This window comes from Carettochelys insculpta, chromosome 3 (genome assembly GCF_033958435.1).
Source record: "Carettochelys insculpta isolate YL-2023 chromosome 3, ASM3395843v1, whole genome shotgun sequence".
In the NCBI taxonomy this organism is placed as follows: domain Eukaryota; kingdom Metazoa; phylum Chordata; order Testudines; family Carettochelyidae; genus Carettochelys; species Carettochelys insculpta.
The window spans coordinates 143954630-143972805 of record NC_134139.1 but is presented as its reverse complement, the minus strand read 5'-3'; the positions used below and the strand labels follow the sequence as shown (position 1 = coordinate 143972805).

General features: G+C 39.4%; 1 protein-coding gene across 3 annotated transcripts in view; it reads right to left on the bottom strand.

The window, feature by feature from the left end:
• The window catches only part of CEP162 (centrosomal protein 162), a 78430-nt gene that overhangs the window by 55019 nt on the left and 5235 nt on the right, over positions 1 to 18176 (bottom strand). For all 3 annotated transcript variants that reach the window (XM_074990953.1, XM_074990954.1, XM_074990955.1), the window contains exon 3: positions 8185 to 8323. In XM_074990953.1, coding sequence (XP_074847054.1) covers positions 8185 to 8323 — 139 coding nt within the window. The remainder of the gene's footprint in view (positions 1 to 8184; positions 8324 to 18176) is intronic.

Here is an 18176-nt window from a genome sequence, read left to right as displayed (position 1 = left end):
ATCAATTATTACAATGACAATTTGTATAGCATAGTTAAGTCTTGCAGTTAACTTTTTAAAATTAGTCAGGTTTATATTTTATTATAATTGCGAAGATCTTCAACTTGTTTGTGTCCCTGAGCTCTGATTAAGTACTGTGACAGCCCTCTGCATGTCGTGTTTAGCTTAGCTACTCTCTGTTTTATTTTTTTTCCCCCCCACAATCATGTTTTTAACATCAGATGCTGCTTCGGTGAACATATTTATGAAATACACAGTTTATTTTGTAACTGCTTCTCAAGAGCATTCCTGAAAGCCAAATATACCCAAAAATGTTCTAAATAGATTAATATTTAGCTGTAAATATAGTCGGCAGCCCACAGGAAGCATAGCCTGGTAATTTTTACTATATGCATGCTATTCAACAGTATGTCTTGCATCATCAACTTACATTATTTTATAACAAATTTCATTTAATTAAAAAAACTACGACAAAAGATATCTCAGGTTGTATGTAAATACTCGAAAGTCAGGAAAGAAGAAAGTCAAGGATGGACATTTACACTGTATGTATTACAATAGCCTTTAATTAAATAATCACATACTAATTTTTTAAGTAATACACTAAAACATACTTCCTCACCCCCCACACACAAAAACCTTAGCCCCATGTCCGTATCTTAAAATATTTCTTTGCTATATTTCTATTAAAATCATTGTGCCAGCAGTCAGTATATATGAGATTTTTATAGAAATTCTCTCTCAGACACTTAGGCTATGTCTACACTAGCCCCAAACTTCAAAATGGCCACGCAAATGGCCATTTTGAAGTTTACTAATGAAGCGCTGAAATGCATATTCAGTGCTTCATTAGCATGCGGGCGGCTGCAACGCTTCGAAATTGACGCAGCTCGCCACCTTGCGGCTCGTCCCGACAGGGCTCCTTTTCTAAAGAGACAATTACAGCTCTAATTAATAGCTTATTGCTGTGTCTGACAAGCTGCTGCTCAAGAAAATACATTTTTCTGTCAAGATTCTCTGCTGTGTAAAGCTATGCACTCTATCTCCAAGGCCACTTCAATCTTATGAAATGTTCCTCTTCTTGACATATACAAGGCAGCCATCTGAGCTTCTAACCTCATATTGTCCAACACTATGCACTCCTGCACAACACAGCAGCTGAACGGACAGAGCTGTTTTGTCTGCTGCATACACGCCCAATCCAAAGCCCCTACTGCCCTGAGGAATACTGCTTACACAGTCACTTACCTGAGTGGAGCACCCACAGAGACATCTTTTGAAGGAGAACAGGTTACTCACCTGTGGTTGCTCCACTACCTGCCCTCTTCCCCTCTTCTTCAGATCTCAGGTTCATCCTTAGTAGAGAGGAACTGAAGAGCTCAGACCAGGTGCATGTTATTTATACTCTGAGTTTGTCAGGCAGGCGGTGTGCCCTCACAATTCAGGAAGGAGAGGTACTGCTGTAGAAATCTGTGGCAAGGGGACGCAGCTTAAGCTGAGTGGAACACCCATAGAGACATCTCTCGAAGGAGAACCTTCAAATGGTACTTGCTTAAGTGCTTTGCTGGAGCAGGACCTAAGGAGCTGTTTGTTGTTGAACTGAGCTTGAGCTAATCAAGTAACTACAGTTCAGTTCCAGATGATCTTGCCATAGGTAACATTTGCAAATCTCCTGCAAATCTCACAGTATTTGATGTTTTTCTTAAACCCCAAGCACCTGAAATCATGTACACAAAGCTACAAGCCTTTGTTTAAAAATAAAGTTTCTATCCAGGCTTCCTCCTTTGGCCTGGGGACACAAGTGCAACCAGGCTCACCTACCCAGGACCTCTGGCCTCTCTATCACTGGGCTCCGCCCAGCCCTCCCATTACTAGCCTCCCAACCCAGGGCCATCTGGTCCTTTTAACATCTGTAGTTCTGCTGGACCATGGATGTTGCCAGACCAGAGAATCTGGGTTTTGGGAGATGCACTGCACTGCACTTCAATGAGAGCGTTTGGATCTGTTGAAGTAACACAGCAGTGAAAAAGCTGTGATTTAAAAAAAAGTAGTAATAGCCTTGATGTTTTACCATCTTGATTAGCAAAGCTGTACATCTACGGCTCCCCTGAAGTCTCACAGGATTTTTTTTTTAAAGCCCAGTAAAGAAAATGGGAATCCCTCTGTTGATTTTGATGTGCTTTGGTTCTGGCCAACAGAGACCCAATAGCAATAATGAAATTAAATCAGACCTCGGATCCCAAGCTAAAAGAGACAACAGTATCCCTTTCACTATATCAACTCACAAACATCTCTTTTCAACTTCCTTTCCTTCTTTATTTAAATAAAAAAGGAAGAAAAATATCTTCCATGCTCCCAAATTTTGCCATTGCAGCTTGAAAAACTTTGATTTTTAGTGCTTCCATCTGCCAGACCAGGAATGTTTTACAGTTCACCACAGATGCAGAGGCTGATCAAACAAAGAACAGCACATACTTATTTAGGAAGCTAGGGCTACGTCTACACGTGCACCCAACTTCGAAATAGCTTATTTCGATGTTGCGACATCGAAATAGGCTATTTCGATGAATAACGTCTACACGTCCTCCAGGGCTGGCAACGTCGATGTTCAACTTCGACGTTGCTCAGCCCAACATCGAAATAGGCACAGCGAGGGAACGTCTACACGCCAAAGTAGCACACATCGAAATAAGGGAGCCAGGCACAGCTGCAGACAGGGTCATGGGGCGGACTCAACAGCAAGTCGCTCCCTTAAAGGGCCCCTCCCAGACACACTTTCATTAAACAGTGCAAGATACACAGAGCCAACTAGTTGCAGACCCTGTATATGCAGCACGGACCCCCAGCTGCAGCAGCAGCAGCCAGAAGCCCTGGGCTAAGGGCTGCTGCCCACGGTGACCACAGAGCCCCGCAAGGGCTGGAGAGAGAGTATCTCTCAACCCCCCAGCTGATGGCCGCCATGGAGGACCCCGCTATTTCGATGTTGCGGGACGCGGATCGTCTACACGTCCCTACTTCGATGTTGAACGTCGAAGTAGGGCGCTATTCCCATCCGCTCATGGGGTTAGCGACTTCGACGTCTCACCGCCTAACGTCGATTTCAACTTCGAAATAGCGCCCAACACGTGTAGACGTGACGGGCGCTATTTCGAAGTTACTGCCGCTACTTCGAAGTAGCGTGCACGTGTAGACGCAGCCTAGATGTGTAATAGAAGTGAGATTTCCTGTAGAACTGAGGAGTCATCAAACATTATTCAGAAGACCACCTAAGAGACATTTCACTTGCTGTGGCCCTCAAATTATTGATAATATATGAAATGGTTTAATTTGGATATCAAAACCACATTTAGGACTCATCTATATTTTAAAAACTACCTATGTCAGTTGAGGTTCTGATTTTTTTTTAACCAGGAAAGCTATAGCAACAGAAGCCCTACTGCATATATAATGCTATGCTTACATAAAGATGACTTACAGTTACTCCTCTCCCCATACAGTTATAGCTATGCTGTTATAAAGCACTTTTGCTAGCAAAACTGTGTCCACACTAATGGCGCTGAACTGCTTTAACTATCAGTATAATCAAAGCAGTACATCTTTTATGTGTAGGCAAGGACTTAGCCTATTACTTGCCAACTACTCACTGCCATGGTTCAGCCATCATTAATTGCAGCAATGTAAAGTAACAAGTTTTCCCTGGGACTTTTCTTAGGGTGGCAAACCATGTTGCTCCATGTATAGGTCTGTGACTGCAGATGTAACCTAAACTCTGCAACTCAGCTTGATTCTTCCCCAGTCCTCTGTTGCAGCCATTTTACGCCATGCATGGAGTAACTTTTACTTAACATGACTAAGGGGAAAGAAGTAGGCCCATAAAAATATAAGGAATGTTGTCTGGATTAGAACCTCTGAAGTGATATAAATATATTACACGTGTTTTATGTATATCTGGAGAGCACTACATGCACAAGCCTATCCCATGATTTCTATGCCAGCTTACTGGTCACAGAGCTATTAAATGTATTTTAATGAAAAATGACATTGTTACAGCATTACCCTATCACGAAGTCTACTCTTGTTACTTTTGGCAATGCAAATGAAATAAAGGGTGACGATTTCCTGAGTATGTTGAGATCAATTGGAAAACTAAGGGAAGAAATTTCTATTGGTAGTACAAAAGTAGCACCAAATTAACATAAATGCATATAAGAAAACTTGATTATTTCAAATATCAGACTGAAAAACCGAACAAGCTGTTATCTCCTGCTTTCACAGCATTACTTTCCATTTCATTCTTCTCCTTCACCAGTTTGACAAATCTTATCTGAGTCCCTTTGAAACAAGATAACCAGCAAGAATAGACGTGCAAACTGGACTTAGAACAGAGAGGAGGCTCTGCCTATGTCTAGATTGCCAAGAACTGTCAGCAAAAGATACACAAATAGCTACAGCTATTCAGGCACAGTTGCAGAATGAACGACAAGTGAAAAGTCAAGATCCTGGTATTTGGCATAATGGACTGCTCAAATGGGAAAGACAGACCCATAAGGAATGGATAGATGATATAGTAGATAGGTGCAGAGCTAGTCTATAGAAACAAAGCCACTCGGCACTGGACAGGGAAAGGTGGAAGGAAACAGTGAGGGAGGTATTGGACACCAATGGGCACTGAACCCACTGTTGTTGATGATGAAATGTATACAAGGAGTGGGAGAATAGCCCACAGAAATAAACAGTGTCTACCAAACATAAAAATCAACAGCTGGAAATATACTCCATGAATCAACCCAACCTTAGTATAAAGCCAAAGGAAAATGAATTAAAATTGCAGCATCTGGGTGTGCAGCAGTGGCATGCAGAGCTTATCATCTCAGGCAGGTTAATCCTGGGGATGCGGGGGTGGGTTTGGGGTTGAGAGGGATTAAGCCTGGGGACGGAGGGCAGGCTTGAGGGTCAAGGGGTGCAGGTAGAGCCTGGGAATGGGTGGGAGGAGCATGGAGGGTTGATGCGAACCATGCACAGCATTTTCCTTGTCCTCATTTGCTCTCCAATCTGGGGTGAAAGTAACTTAAATCTTCTAACTGGTAGAAATCACTGTGCATGCGCTGTTCTTAAAATAGGGGTTACAAAAAGTATGGTTTGACGTTATTTATTAAGGACTGTCACGTATTCACTTGCATTGCGGCTGTTGAAGCTAGTTTGGTTCAAGACCCCTGCCTTAGGGGTATGCAAGAGAAGTCTGGAGGTACTTAGTTTTTTGAAAGGGGTATTTTTTAAAAAAGAAAAAAGTTTGACAAATACTATGATGGATGACAGAAACACTCAGACTCCTACAGAGTTGCATGTGAATTTGTTTGCATCACATTGACGAAATACTTTTGACACTCATTTTTGAAAGAAATAATGCAATTAGCAGAGTACCTAAAGCACTATAAGCTTAATGATACAGATCTCATGCAGGTACCTCTTGTACTTTAAAAAGAGATTCGTTTGCAAATGAACTGCAAGATCAGGCCTAAGGGAACACAAAGCCTCACAGAATTTCACGGAACATTAGGTCTAGATTTCATATGTTAAATTCAAAGTTTATTTCCACATTTGTTACTTCTGATTCAACAGCATTTATTTTTCAGCAATGCTAACCATTACTTTGTTCTTTATGCTGCATGTTAATAAGGGTACACCTGGTCTGCAAAACAGGAGATAGGAAACTAAGTCACTAGTTCAACTTATCCTTGCAAGATTTTAATACAGGTTGAACCTCTCTAGTCTGGCACCCTTGGGATCTGACCAATGCTGAACAAGAGAATTGCCGAACCACAAGCAGTAAATATTGTCTAGCAGCATTGCCAACACTTCCATGGCTTACTGGACTCTTAGAAGACATTTAGGGATAAATTAGAGCTAAACAACAGCAAAGAATACAGAGACAGGACTGAGGACTGTGAACAAACATTATGGGACCATGTGAAACTTGGCCATGCCCATGGTATGTGGACATCCAGCTAACTGAAATCATTCTGGACAATGGATGTTGCTGGACCAGAGAATGCCAGATTACAGATGTTAAACAGGTACAGCAGCATTATTCAGGTACTACTCAGTTGTATAATATGACAACATACCAGAAAACCTATATAAGAATACAGGCCTGGATCCTTGGCTCTTGCTGAAGTACATTTGATAAAGGATCCACAAAAGATGTGAAGGGAAGAAAGATGGCTATAGGTCATCTCCATGGTACCCAAGTCCCACAGATACTGGGCCAAGTTCAGCCTCCAGTACAAACTAGAGCACCCTCAGCATTAAACTTCAGCTGTCTGATAGTGCCCATTGCTTTAAACATAGTCCCATACACTGAGAAGGCGCTCACAGACAGACAAATGCACTGCTTTATGCCATCCAGAAATTTCTCTATACCAGGGTAATGCCCAGTTAGAGCAGCTTTATGGCCTCTTTACAATGCATGAACAAAAGGGGAAAAGTGTGAACCACATGGAAGATTCTGCATTGGAAAAACAGACCTAGATCAGATATTATTTTCAGCTTTTAAGTGAAGTTCTACTCTTAAAAGTGACCCGAAAGTCTGCTCAGTTTGTAATATTTTTTTTTCCTAACTGCCTGCCCTGCAACCTGGTCTTTAAGATGACATCTACTCTAGACATTGGAACTGTTCTTAACTGAATCATTGTGACAGAATTGATTTAAGCAAATATGGCTCAGTACATCCATACTAATTGATGGCTTGTGCTGCTGTTCAACATCATTTGGTTACACTATTCTTTGAGTACCTATCCCACAAGTCCCCAGGCAGCTCCCAGTGGTGGTGTCAGAAAAGTTTCAAAAGGCTTTTGTGGATTACCTGAAAGACCCCAAAATATTGTAAGAGAAGTCATCAAACTTCATAATCCCTTAAGAAAATCTATTAAATCCTTGGCGTTAGCATTGTTTCAAAGCCATTTTTGCAAAAAAAAAAAAAAAAAAAGAGTGAACTAGGAGAATGCTCAGCTTGCACTCCTTGCTCAGCAAGAAATTTTTCTCTCAGGGCTTTTGAAAAGCTATTGGAAATGTCAGAGATAGAGTTTTCCAACAGAACCTGTGAAAAGCAAGACCAAGATGAGCAACCAGTGGAACTTATCACATAACAGCCACAAACTTCTGGAATTCATGTCTGCATACCGTGTTTGTGGATTAAATGAATATGCAGAATTGGGGTCTGGACTATGATCACAGATCAATGGGACAGAGTCCTTCTTCAAACCCAAGATGATCAGCAGCATTTTCTTAATTTCCAGGGGATCCTTCCTGGAATTTTCTGCTACCTGACTCCCACCTACATTGTTGCAGTAGATCACTGTGCAAAAGGAAGTGGTAATCAACCTGCGAAAAGCTGGCTCCATAGCTCATTATTGGGCAGTGGGGAATCAGACTGAGTCAGGAAGTCAAGGTTTGGAACTAATATACATTTTCTTGTACGAGAATATGATAATGATAATTTCCGCATAAGAAATTGCTAGGCTTGCCAAGTCCATAGATTTTACCAATAACCTATAGGTATGTGAAAATCCTCTACCTAATTGAGGATGGGAGAATGGTAGCATGTTTTTGCTTTTTGTTATGGATTTTTCCCTTGCACTTGCCCCACACCTCCCTATAAAGAACTGCGACTATAATTATTATGAATATGGATCTGATTTTTTTCCTCCAAAATTAAGTTTCCCCCCTTCCCTTTTTAAAAAGGGAGACCTACAGATATTGAGTAAGAAAGAAAATTATTATAAATTAGTAATGACTTTATAACCTCTATTAATATTTGAATAGGTCTAATTTATACACCAAATATTTAAATCTATCTTTTGTGAATCTGAATTTATTCATCTGAAATAAGAGCATATTTACATTTTATTAGCATCAAGTTAACCAAAAAGTAAACTCAATATAATGCATATATCTTGACAACCTTGAATTTTCCTTCCAATGACGATTTGAATAAAAAAAAATTCAATGAATTATTTTCATTTTGTATTCTGCAAACAGTACTTGTTATTGTGCTAAAAATTGTGAACCACTACACTCATATTACCAACTTTTCTCTGCATGCAAAACAGATTCTTTGAAAAAAGATTTTGAGTGACACCCTGTAGCCAGAAGACCTGAAGTTATACAGAAATTTATGGTATTTACCACCATCATCAGAATCATCCTCGGATATCCACCATGGCACAGGATCTTTCTTCTTCAGTTCCCTTTTCCTTGGATGTCCCAGTGTGTCAAGAATGGTAAACTTTTGCTTTGAACTTTCGAATGAATCATCTGAAAGAGACTGAAACAAATGTGCACAGAATCAAAAATACTTGTCTGTATATTTTAATGTGATTTAGAATCACAGATATGTAAGACTAGATGGGACCTTGAGAGGTCACCTAATCCAGCCCTTTGTGCTGAGGCAGGATGATGTACACCCAGACCATCTCCCTAACAGGAATCTGCCTAACCTGTTCTTAAACACCAATGGTGACAGCGATAGTTTACCTTAACTCTCCTCATTGGTATGCGGAAAAACTTTCTACCCTAAATCACCATTGCCATACATTAAACCCATTACTTCTTGTCCTGCCTTTAGTGGACACAGAGAACAACTGATCACTTTCATATCTATATAACAGACCTTAACACATTTGAAGACCGTTACCAGATTACTACTCAGTCTTCTTTTCTTAAGACTAAACATACCCAGTTTTTTCAAGTTCTCTCTATAGGTCAGAGGTCTTCTAAATCTTTTATAATGTTCTATCCTTCAGATTCTTTCCAATTTCTCTTCATCTTTCTTAAAGTGCACCACCAAAAGTACAGCAGGAAAAATATGTCCTGTGTCATGCACACAACCTTTTCATTATACACTCTAGAATTATATTAGCCTTTTCTGTAAATGAGGCACATTCCTAATTCCATTTTTGATTCATTATAACCCATAGATGCTTTTCAAAAGTACTACCACCTAATTATTTTGTAGTTGTGCTTCTGTTTTTTTTTTAATTCCATAATGGAGTTCTTTGTATTTTCCTCTACTGAATTGCATTTTGTTGAATTCAGACCAATTTTCCAGTTTGTCAAGGTCATTTTAAATTTTAATTCTGTCCTCCAAAGTGTTAGAAACACCTTCCAGCTTGGGGTCATAAACAATCTTGAATATTTCCAGATCCCAGATAGACCCCACTAGACATACACCCATCTAGGTTGACAACCAACTGTTGTTAACTACTCTCGAGTACAGTTTTTCAACCAGTAGTGCACCTATTGTATAGCAATTTCACCTAGACTGTATTTTCCCAGTTTCCTTAACGAGATTGTCACGTGAGACCATGTCAAAATCCTTACTAAAATCAGGATATAGCACATATACAGCTTCCTAACCCACTAACTCAGTAAAAGAAGAAAATTAGATTGATTTGGCATGGTTTGTTCTTGACACATCCATGATATCTGTTACTTGCAACCCTACTTTCCTAAAGGCCTCTAAAGCTGAGTGTTTGGGAGGCCGACCAGAAGAGATTCTGATGCTGTCCAACGTTTTAGCAGAGCGCCCACAGCACCCACGGCCAGCAGTATGCATTTTTATTGGTAGTGCACACTTGTACATACCTCAGTGCATTTAACAAAATGGAAAAAAAAAATAGAGGGAACTCTGCTCAAGAGCAGTGATTTTCACGTGTACCCCTAAGGTTCTCCTAGGGGGTTCCTCACCTCATCTAATTATCTGCTTAGTTTTTTAAAAAAAAGAAACAGCACTAGGAAAGTCAATGAAAACCAAAATTTCATACAATGATTTGCTAATGATATATATACTAGCACTGAAATAACAGTACAATATTTATATTACGTATCATTAATTTTATTATATGGCAAAAATGAGAAAATAACCAATTTTCAGTGTGTTCTGACACAGCCTTATTTTCAAGTCTGATTTTGTATGTAAGTAGCTTTTAAATTAAGTGAAACTTGGGAATATCTATGATGAATCAGACTCCAAAGAGGTTCAGTAGTCTGGAAAGGTTGAGAGCAACTGCTTTAGATACTTAAAAATATAGGTACTTTTACATTTTTCTGGATTAATTTTTTATTTGAGGAACAGACTATTATATCAAAAAGGCATGATGAAATGTGTTTTCAACAGGACAGACAATTGAACCATGATCTTTTGGCAGATTGTCCAAGCACTTCCCTTGATCACACACAATCTACTCTTTTGGCTTTTCACATTTGTAACATAAAGTTGTCTAAGAAAACAATAGCTATACAGTGATATGGAGTAAGACTGTGCACTGTATTTCTAGCACTGACATTGGCACTGCATATATTACCTGCTCAGCAGTTCACACTTTCAATTTAATAATGTAATCAGATTATTTTACTTTTCTTTTGTGTGAGAGTGTAAGAACCTATGTACAGTAATTGTTTTAAAATAAAACATTTGGTCCAAATACTGATCAGACACCCCCAGACCACAGAAGATGTACAGCTTGGCCTTCCCTTGTACTTGAATCCCAAAAGTAAGTTTCCATTCCCCCTGCCCCACTATGCTTCCTTCTGAAATAACCAGTGAAGCCATCCTCACCTCTCTGACATTTGGCAGAATTCAGAACTCCACTCTGTACTTTCCATGCTCTTGTGAATTAAGTCGGAGAGGTAGTATGCCTTAGCAGCTTCTCCCTGACTATCAAATTGGTGTCCACGTATTACTACCAGTCAGCCAAAAGGTATCAACAGGGAGTCTGACTGGTAGGTCCAACTCCACGCTTGTCAGACTACTGGAGCAAAGTTCTAAACCCCCTACTGTGTTAACCAGGAAGGACTGGGAAGAAGAAAGACCCATAACCAGTTCACCATGTCACAAAGTTGTGCTGAAGTAAAGACCTGAGCCATTCCCACAGATCCAATTTCTGCTCCATTCCTTCAATTCCCAGGACAGCTCTGAGGGAGTAATGGCAGAATTAGTGTCCCAGTGAACCCTTCAGATGCTGAATGGGGGAAGGAGGGCAGGAGGCACAGGCTCATGTATCCCTATCCCATGAGAACCTCATTTGCATGAGCGTTTCTTATCTACACTACCCACAAGAAGTTCCGCAATACACTCCCAATAAGGAGACCAGACAGCAAGTGTGGAAGATCAGAATGGAGGTGCAGAATAACTGATGCCTACACAAGAAAAAAAAACTGGTTATCAGGAATGGTCCCAATTTTTATAGGAAATCTGGTCATCCTACTTCCAATCAGTTGACTTAGTGCAATGAGGATTTTATTGCTATTTCATAGTCTCAAACAATGAGCTCAGTCAATTATGATTTTAAAAAAAAAAACCATTGAAGCAAACTTCAGGTAAATGTAAAACAAAAAAGAGACATCAGTGTTAAGTTTATACCAGCGGTCAGCAACCGCTGGCATGGCTTTCAAGAGTGGATCTCAAGCCAATTTTTATCAGCATGCAAGGTGGGAGATCAGCCCCACTCCTCCTCCCCCATGCAGCAGAGAGCTTGGAGTGGAACAAAGAGAGTTAACACCACATTATGCTGCTCCATGTGCAGGCAATCTGTCTAATATATCACAAACACAGTAATATTAACATCTCCAAAATGCGTAATCATTTCTGAACAAATTTTTCAAATAAGTTTTACAAAAATAAGCCTATCATCTTTTCAATTAACAAGAGAGAGAATATTTAAGTACTAAAACCATTGCAGCAAGAACACTATGAAATTTAATAAAAACTAGTAAATTATGAAGTTAAAAAATGACAGCACACACTATAAACTCTTTTAGCTGAATTGCTCAACAGGACAGAGTAAAACACAGTTTTACTTTTTAAATATAGTATATCCTTTAAATAACAAAGTCAAAATCATTTCCTTACTCTAATCACATGTATTATAGTGACCCTGTCCCACAAGCACTGAGCGCCTCTCTGTAGCTAGGAATTATCGACAGGTGCTTGATGTAAGTTCTGTTTTCACTTGCTGTTTCTTTTATGACTAACTGTATCCTTTACTCAGCAAGCAGGACATGCATGATGCTGAAACTCCTTTGAGTATCATAACTGAAGAAACTGAAACCCCCAGATGTTAAGATTCAGATCTGGACACTTTCTTTGTCCAGCCATCTTGTCAACTACAAATAGTAACACCTGGCATAGAAAACTCTTACACAAAAATCAGTGTATTTTCCTCAATATGACATCTGTCTAATCACCAATGAAAATGTTTATTTGAAAAAAAAAACAAAAAAAACCCCTTTTTTTCCTCAGATTCTCTATACTAGTTTTAATGGTTAACCAAACAATCTTTCCTCTGAAAAATACTGAGAAAGTAGAGATGTCAAGCAGAGTCCATTCTTTTATTTCCCACTAAACAATACTGATACTTATTAACAGACAGATAAAGCAAATTTAATTTTCAAAACATGCATAATTTCAGATCAATTCTTTAGATATTTCAGCACCAATCCTGAAATCATTTAAGCATTTGCTTAACTGACAACCATGAAGCAGTCCATCGTCAATGGGACTACACACAGCAGTAAAATTAAGCAAGTGCAGAAGTGAGTGCAGTCTCAGACCGTTGCTCTGTAGTGTTAAATGCCAAAAATGTACCAGTCATTTAATAACACAGAAGGTACTGTTTTCTTGAAATTTTGCCCTAAATCATGTGTCTTAGCACCAGCTAGTATTACACAGCATTTTATACATCCAACCTTTTGAAAGGATAAAGGATTCTCTCAATATATACTAATAATCTTTCAAACGTTATTCTGCAGGTTTTCCAGTTCAGTGAATAAGCCTCTCCTTCTAAATCATTCTCTTTTAACTGCCCCCAAGGATCATTTTAAGGCAACGATTATCAATCTACAGAGCTGCACTTGCAAGTGTCACGAAGCCTCAGGCAAAGCAATGGAGTTCTGATCATGGCAACATTCCTCATATTGCAAGACGCACAGAAATCTCTGTAAGGGATACTGATATTAATTTTCTCAGTGTACACGGAGAGGCTTGATTGGAAGTAGGGATGTGGTGGCGGTGGGAAACATTAAGCAGCAAAACTCTGTGCGGGGCATGGAAAGAAGCAGGTCTTGTGTGCAAGAGTGATGAAGAAACCTAGTCTGTTTATAGGAGACTACTGGGTTGAAAACAAGTTTCTACAAGACCTGGAGAATGAGTACAACTGTGCAGTTACCTGCACAGGTCACTGAACTATATGGGGAAAAAATGACAACATATGAAGAAGAATACATAACTATTAGCAATTACCCATTTGAATAACTACAGCTGATAAAACTTCTTTCAACTTCGAAAAATTTCCCCAAAAGACTTCACTGAAGCAGCTTTAAGTCACTCTTAAGGGCAGGCACAGCATAACAAAAAAATTAAAAAAAAATCATAACTTCATGCAACCATTGTGTAGCAGACTGTTCACTCCTCTCTAGGAAAATATGGGTGAAACCCAGCCATGGAAGAGGGCTGGGACTGTGTGCCAATCAAAAGAGGGCTAGAGACAGTCAATCAGGGCCCGGGCAGGACCTATAAGAACAGCTCCTAAAGAGGGGGGATACACACTCTTGCTCAAGGTGTGGAGCAGGCAGAATCTGACTGCTAGGGCAGGGAGAGTGTGTACCTGAGACATAGCACTGCTAGGGAAGGGCAAGCAGAGCTCGGGAGCTCTGACTTGACCCAGCTCCCAGGCTGCAAGACCGATAACAGGGCCCTGTGGAGCACTAGGGCTACAGGAGGAGGCAACAGGTCCACACAACCCTTGCCAGTGATGAGTGGCCATTCAGACTGAAGCTTGCCTTGAGGGAGGGACTACAAAATGAATGGCAGAAGGTCACTGATGGAAGGTGGGTATAGTGGCCTATAGGTGGGGTTCCTCATGTGGGGATGACCCGAGAGTGTGGGTGCACTGCTGTGGGGCAGTACCGTGAGGAAAGGGGCACTGGGGGCTGGGAAAGATACAGGACCTGAAGTAATACAGAAGAAAATGAGTAACTAAGGACAAGACACTGGCCAACAGGGGTGCCCCAGGGCTGGAAGAGCTAATTTCCAGATAGACCACCACTGTGCTAGTGAATGCTCAAGCCTTTACATCTTGCAATTATAAATCTTCTCTTGTCCACGCTCTTTCATTTATGTCTCTGCTTCCCATCAGAAAATGAAGCCTTAACTCCAGGCAACCATGAGTTCTGAAACAGCAAAACAAAAATCACATTTCTTCAGATGATGAGCTTTCATGTAACAGACCAACTTCTTCAGATCTGGAAAATTCTGATAAAGATAAACTGACACAATGAGAATTTAACAGAAAGAGAAAAAAATTAAATGAAAACTGATGAATCGGCTGCATAGGACAGAAGGAGGCAGGCGAAGGGGAGAGGAGAAAAGTAATTCACATTTCTTCAAAAAAGCACAGATTCATAGGACTGAGAAGCAGCTCGAAGTGTCATCTGGTCCAGTCTCCTGCTCCCATGGCCAGACTAAGTATAATTTAGACCAGTGTTTCTTAAACTTTTTGAGACCAAAGAACACCAAACAATAATACCTTTAATGTAGAACACCTATGAAAATTTTCTTTAAAAAAATTATTGTCAGGCCAAGAACAAACAAACAAACAAACACATACAGCAAAAACAAAATTAAGTAATTTAATCAAGTATCATAGCAATGGAATAGTAACAGTGTATCTAGTTTTAATAACAGAAAATATAGCCTTATTGTAAAGCTTTGAATTATTTTTCCAAACACTTGCAACATACCTGCAAGTTGTTCACAGAACGCCAGTGTTCTGTGGGACATAGTTTAAGAAACACCGATCTAGACCATCTATGACAGGTGTTTGTCTAACCTGCTCTTAACACAAAAACTTTAACTAGGAAGATTCCACAACGTCCCTGGGCAATTTATTCGAGTGCTTACCCACTCTGACTATGGGGAAATTTTTCCTAATGTCCATCCTAAACTGCCATTGCCGCAATGGAAGCCCATTGTTTCTTGTTCTATCCTCAGACACTGAGAACAAATTTTCTCTCTCCTTGCATTTTATGTACTTGAAAACTGCAACTTCAATTCTCCAGACTAAACAAACAACTTTTTCAATCTGCCCAGGTAAGTCAAGTATTTTAGACCTTTAATCTATTTTAACCAATTTTGTTGCTCTTTTCTTGACTTTTTCCAATTTATCCACATCTTTCCTGAAACACAGTGCCTTAAACTGGACACAGTACTCCAGCTCAGACCTAATCACTGTGGAGTACTCCAGCTCAGACCTAATCAGCTGCTGAAAATCAAAACTTCTGAGCCATCAGGAAGGAGCCTACTGACTAATGCAACTCTAACATGTGATGTAATTATGTAGATGAATGTTTAAAATATTAACATATTGTGTGTTGTTTCACTCGGTGCTCACTGTCTTGGAACTAGAAAGTCATACTAAGATTACCTAAATATGTATTACCCAAAATAGAGATGTATTCCTTGCAGTAGCCTGGTTTATTCAATATCACTTATGCCCCATGCAATATGGTTGCATCTATAAATAACTGTGGCTCAGGTCCTGCTCTTATATACACACTGCTCCAATTTTCAATAAACCTCAGAGGGAGTTCCAAAGTTGCAATCCCTGAATCCAGACATCAGAGCCTAAGAGATCATCCTTAATTGCACCCCAGTAGAACTCAATTACCAAAAATGGCAATAGAGAAAAAGGCAGACAGAGACACTCCACATCCAGACTATTCAATAACTTAATTCAGTTAAACAGAAGCTTGAATTATATTCATAAAAACTGGAAGCCAGTGGAAAGCAGTAACATAATGAGCTCAAAGTCTTATCTTCCCTCCTCCACAAAATCCTAAATCCCTACCTTAGTATCGGTGTGGAGGTAAATGGGGTTTGACAGCGAAGTACAGCTGACTATATGCTCTAGACCGGCAGGTCAAACTCAAAGCCTACTGAGGGCTGCACAAACGAAAACTGATAGCTTTCAGAGGCACCAATGAAAATACATTTCTATAGGAAAGTGGTAATTATAGATTAAGTTTTAGGTATATTTTTTCAGGTCTTGTTTGAATATCCTACAATAATTTTAGATGAGAATTTAAAACTTAATACTAATTTTATTGTTTTATAATTTTATTAATAGTTCATAAAATTTGATGTGTAAAATTATTTGTTTACAAATAATTTCTAATTTAAATATAGATTTAAGGTAATCTGTGTCCCATCCAGTTCTCAGTCCTGGCGCTGAAAAACAATTTGATTGGCATGTTTCATATGTTTGTGTCTAACAGAACTTACCAAGCAAAGAAGGTGTCAATTTAGCATCCACCATAGTAGGGAGTTTGAGCATGCTCTACGGGAACCTAGCCAAAGTAGAGCAGGTACTGCAGTTGGAGGGCACAAGACCCGCACCCCAAATACATTACTGCAGAATTCATCTGTCATACAAACCACACAAAACAGAATAAACCTTGAAACTGAGCACAGACTCTTGCATCTGCCTGACCAATGCTCAGAATCTGGGATAACACAGGACACAGAACAGATGTATGGCTAAAAGAACAGTTCAATTATTTGCTGCAAGTCACAATATAAAAACACTATCATCTGCTCTTGTTCATTGATACTTATATTCAAGTCACACTCTATAAAAACGGACATCAGGATATGCAAAACAAAAATAAAAGACCTCACTGCACAACAGAGAAGTGGACGGACAGCAAGTTTTCCTAGAAATATCATTCAACAACAGAGCAAGGACTGTAGGGGTTAGATTCATTGTCAGGAAAGAAACCATTCTAAGTATAATCAGCTGTGCTATTATATCAACCAGGATAGCAGTTCTCATGCTTCAGATAAAACAAAGGAGAATGTTTAAAATTATTCAGGTGTATGTTCTCATGCAGAAAGTGGAGGTTATGAGATAGAACATTTACGAAGAGCTGAAGGAAGTAATGTAGAAAATATCCACCACGAAGAAAAGGAAAGAACTGTTTAACTCCACTGTTTTGCCAGCTATGGTACATGAGTGGAAAGAAGGTCAACAACAAAAGCAGAGGAGGGAAGATTCACTGTCACTCAGAGTGTAATGAAAAGGCAAACGTGTAAGAAATTTCTCCATGAGATGAGAAGAGAATGAAAAGATCAGAAGGTGTACAGAAGTGACAATGTAGCGCAGATCATTTATATGGTAAAATGGAGATGGGCAGGTCTCATAGTCTGCAGGCAAGATAGATGGACAACTCACGTAAGTGACTGGATCTGAAGAGACTACAAACTACCACTGGGCAGAATGAAAAGTTCTAAGCCAATACCATGACAAAACTCTTTGGGCAGAAATAGAAAGAATGTACTTGCAACAAAATGGAATGGCATGGCATCAACTTGAATTCATCAAGGGATGGATAAGTACAAGCCAGACAAACGTGACAGTCTTCCCCTCTTAAAAGCGAGGGAAGAATATTTTCCATTAATCAAATCTTCCAAACATCCTTGAAGAGTGTTCAACAAACATACTAGTGTTGATGTAAAACAGAAAAATGCAAGAAAACTGTAACAAGATCTGCATCAGAAATAAGGCCACAACCACTTGGCCAGCCAAAGAACACTCAGAGCTGCTAACCAGAAGCAGTGATGGATCTGGCAAAATAATGATAAATTATAAATTGTTTTGAAAGTAGATTGGCATACATCAACGAACTGAGCACACAATAACTGCCAAATCTTCCAGATGTTTCCCCACTATTAACAAGATGGAAGAGATGCTTATCTGGACCAACTATAAGACAACTGGTTATCATTCATATGCTGGGAAATGCAACGGACTAAATAAGATAGCACCAGTGAAAGAAATGCAGAGGTGGAGATTTATAGTGTTTTGATTTATCAGAACCAAAAGTCTGGGAAATCTGGACACTTTGATGTGACTCTTGAATAAACAGTGAGTATCATCATTGATAAAACCCTTCAGCCTAAGGCTTTCCAACTATTACAGCTGGCTCCCCTTTTGTTAGGTTTACTGTACAGTATTGAATTTTATTAGAATTTAGCATAGCTTTTAAGTGAAATTATATATTTAAAATAAAATAGGAAAAATACCCAGTGAAAGTAGTTTTAAATGCACACTGCAATTTTATAT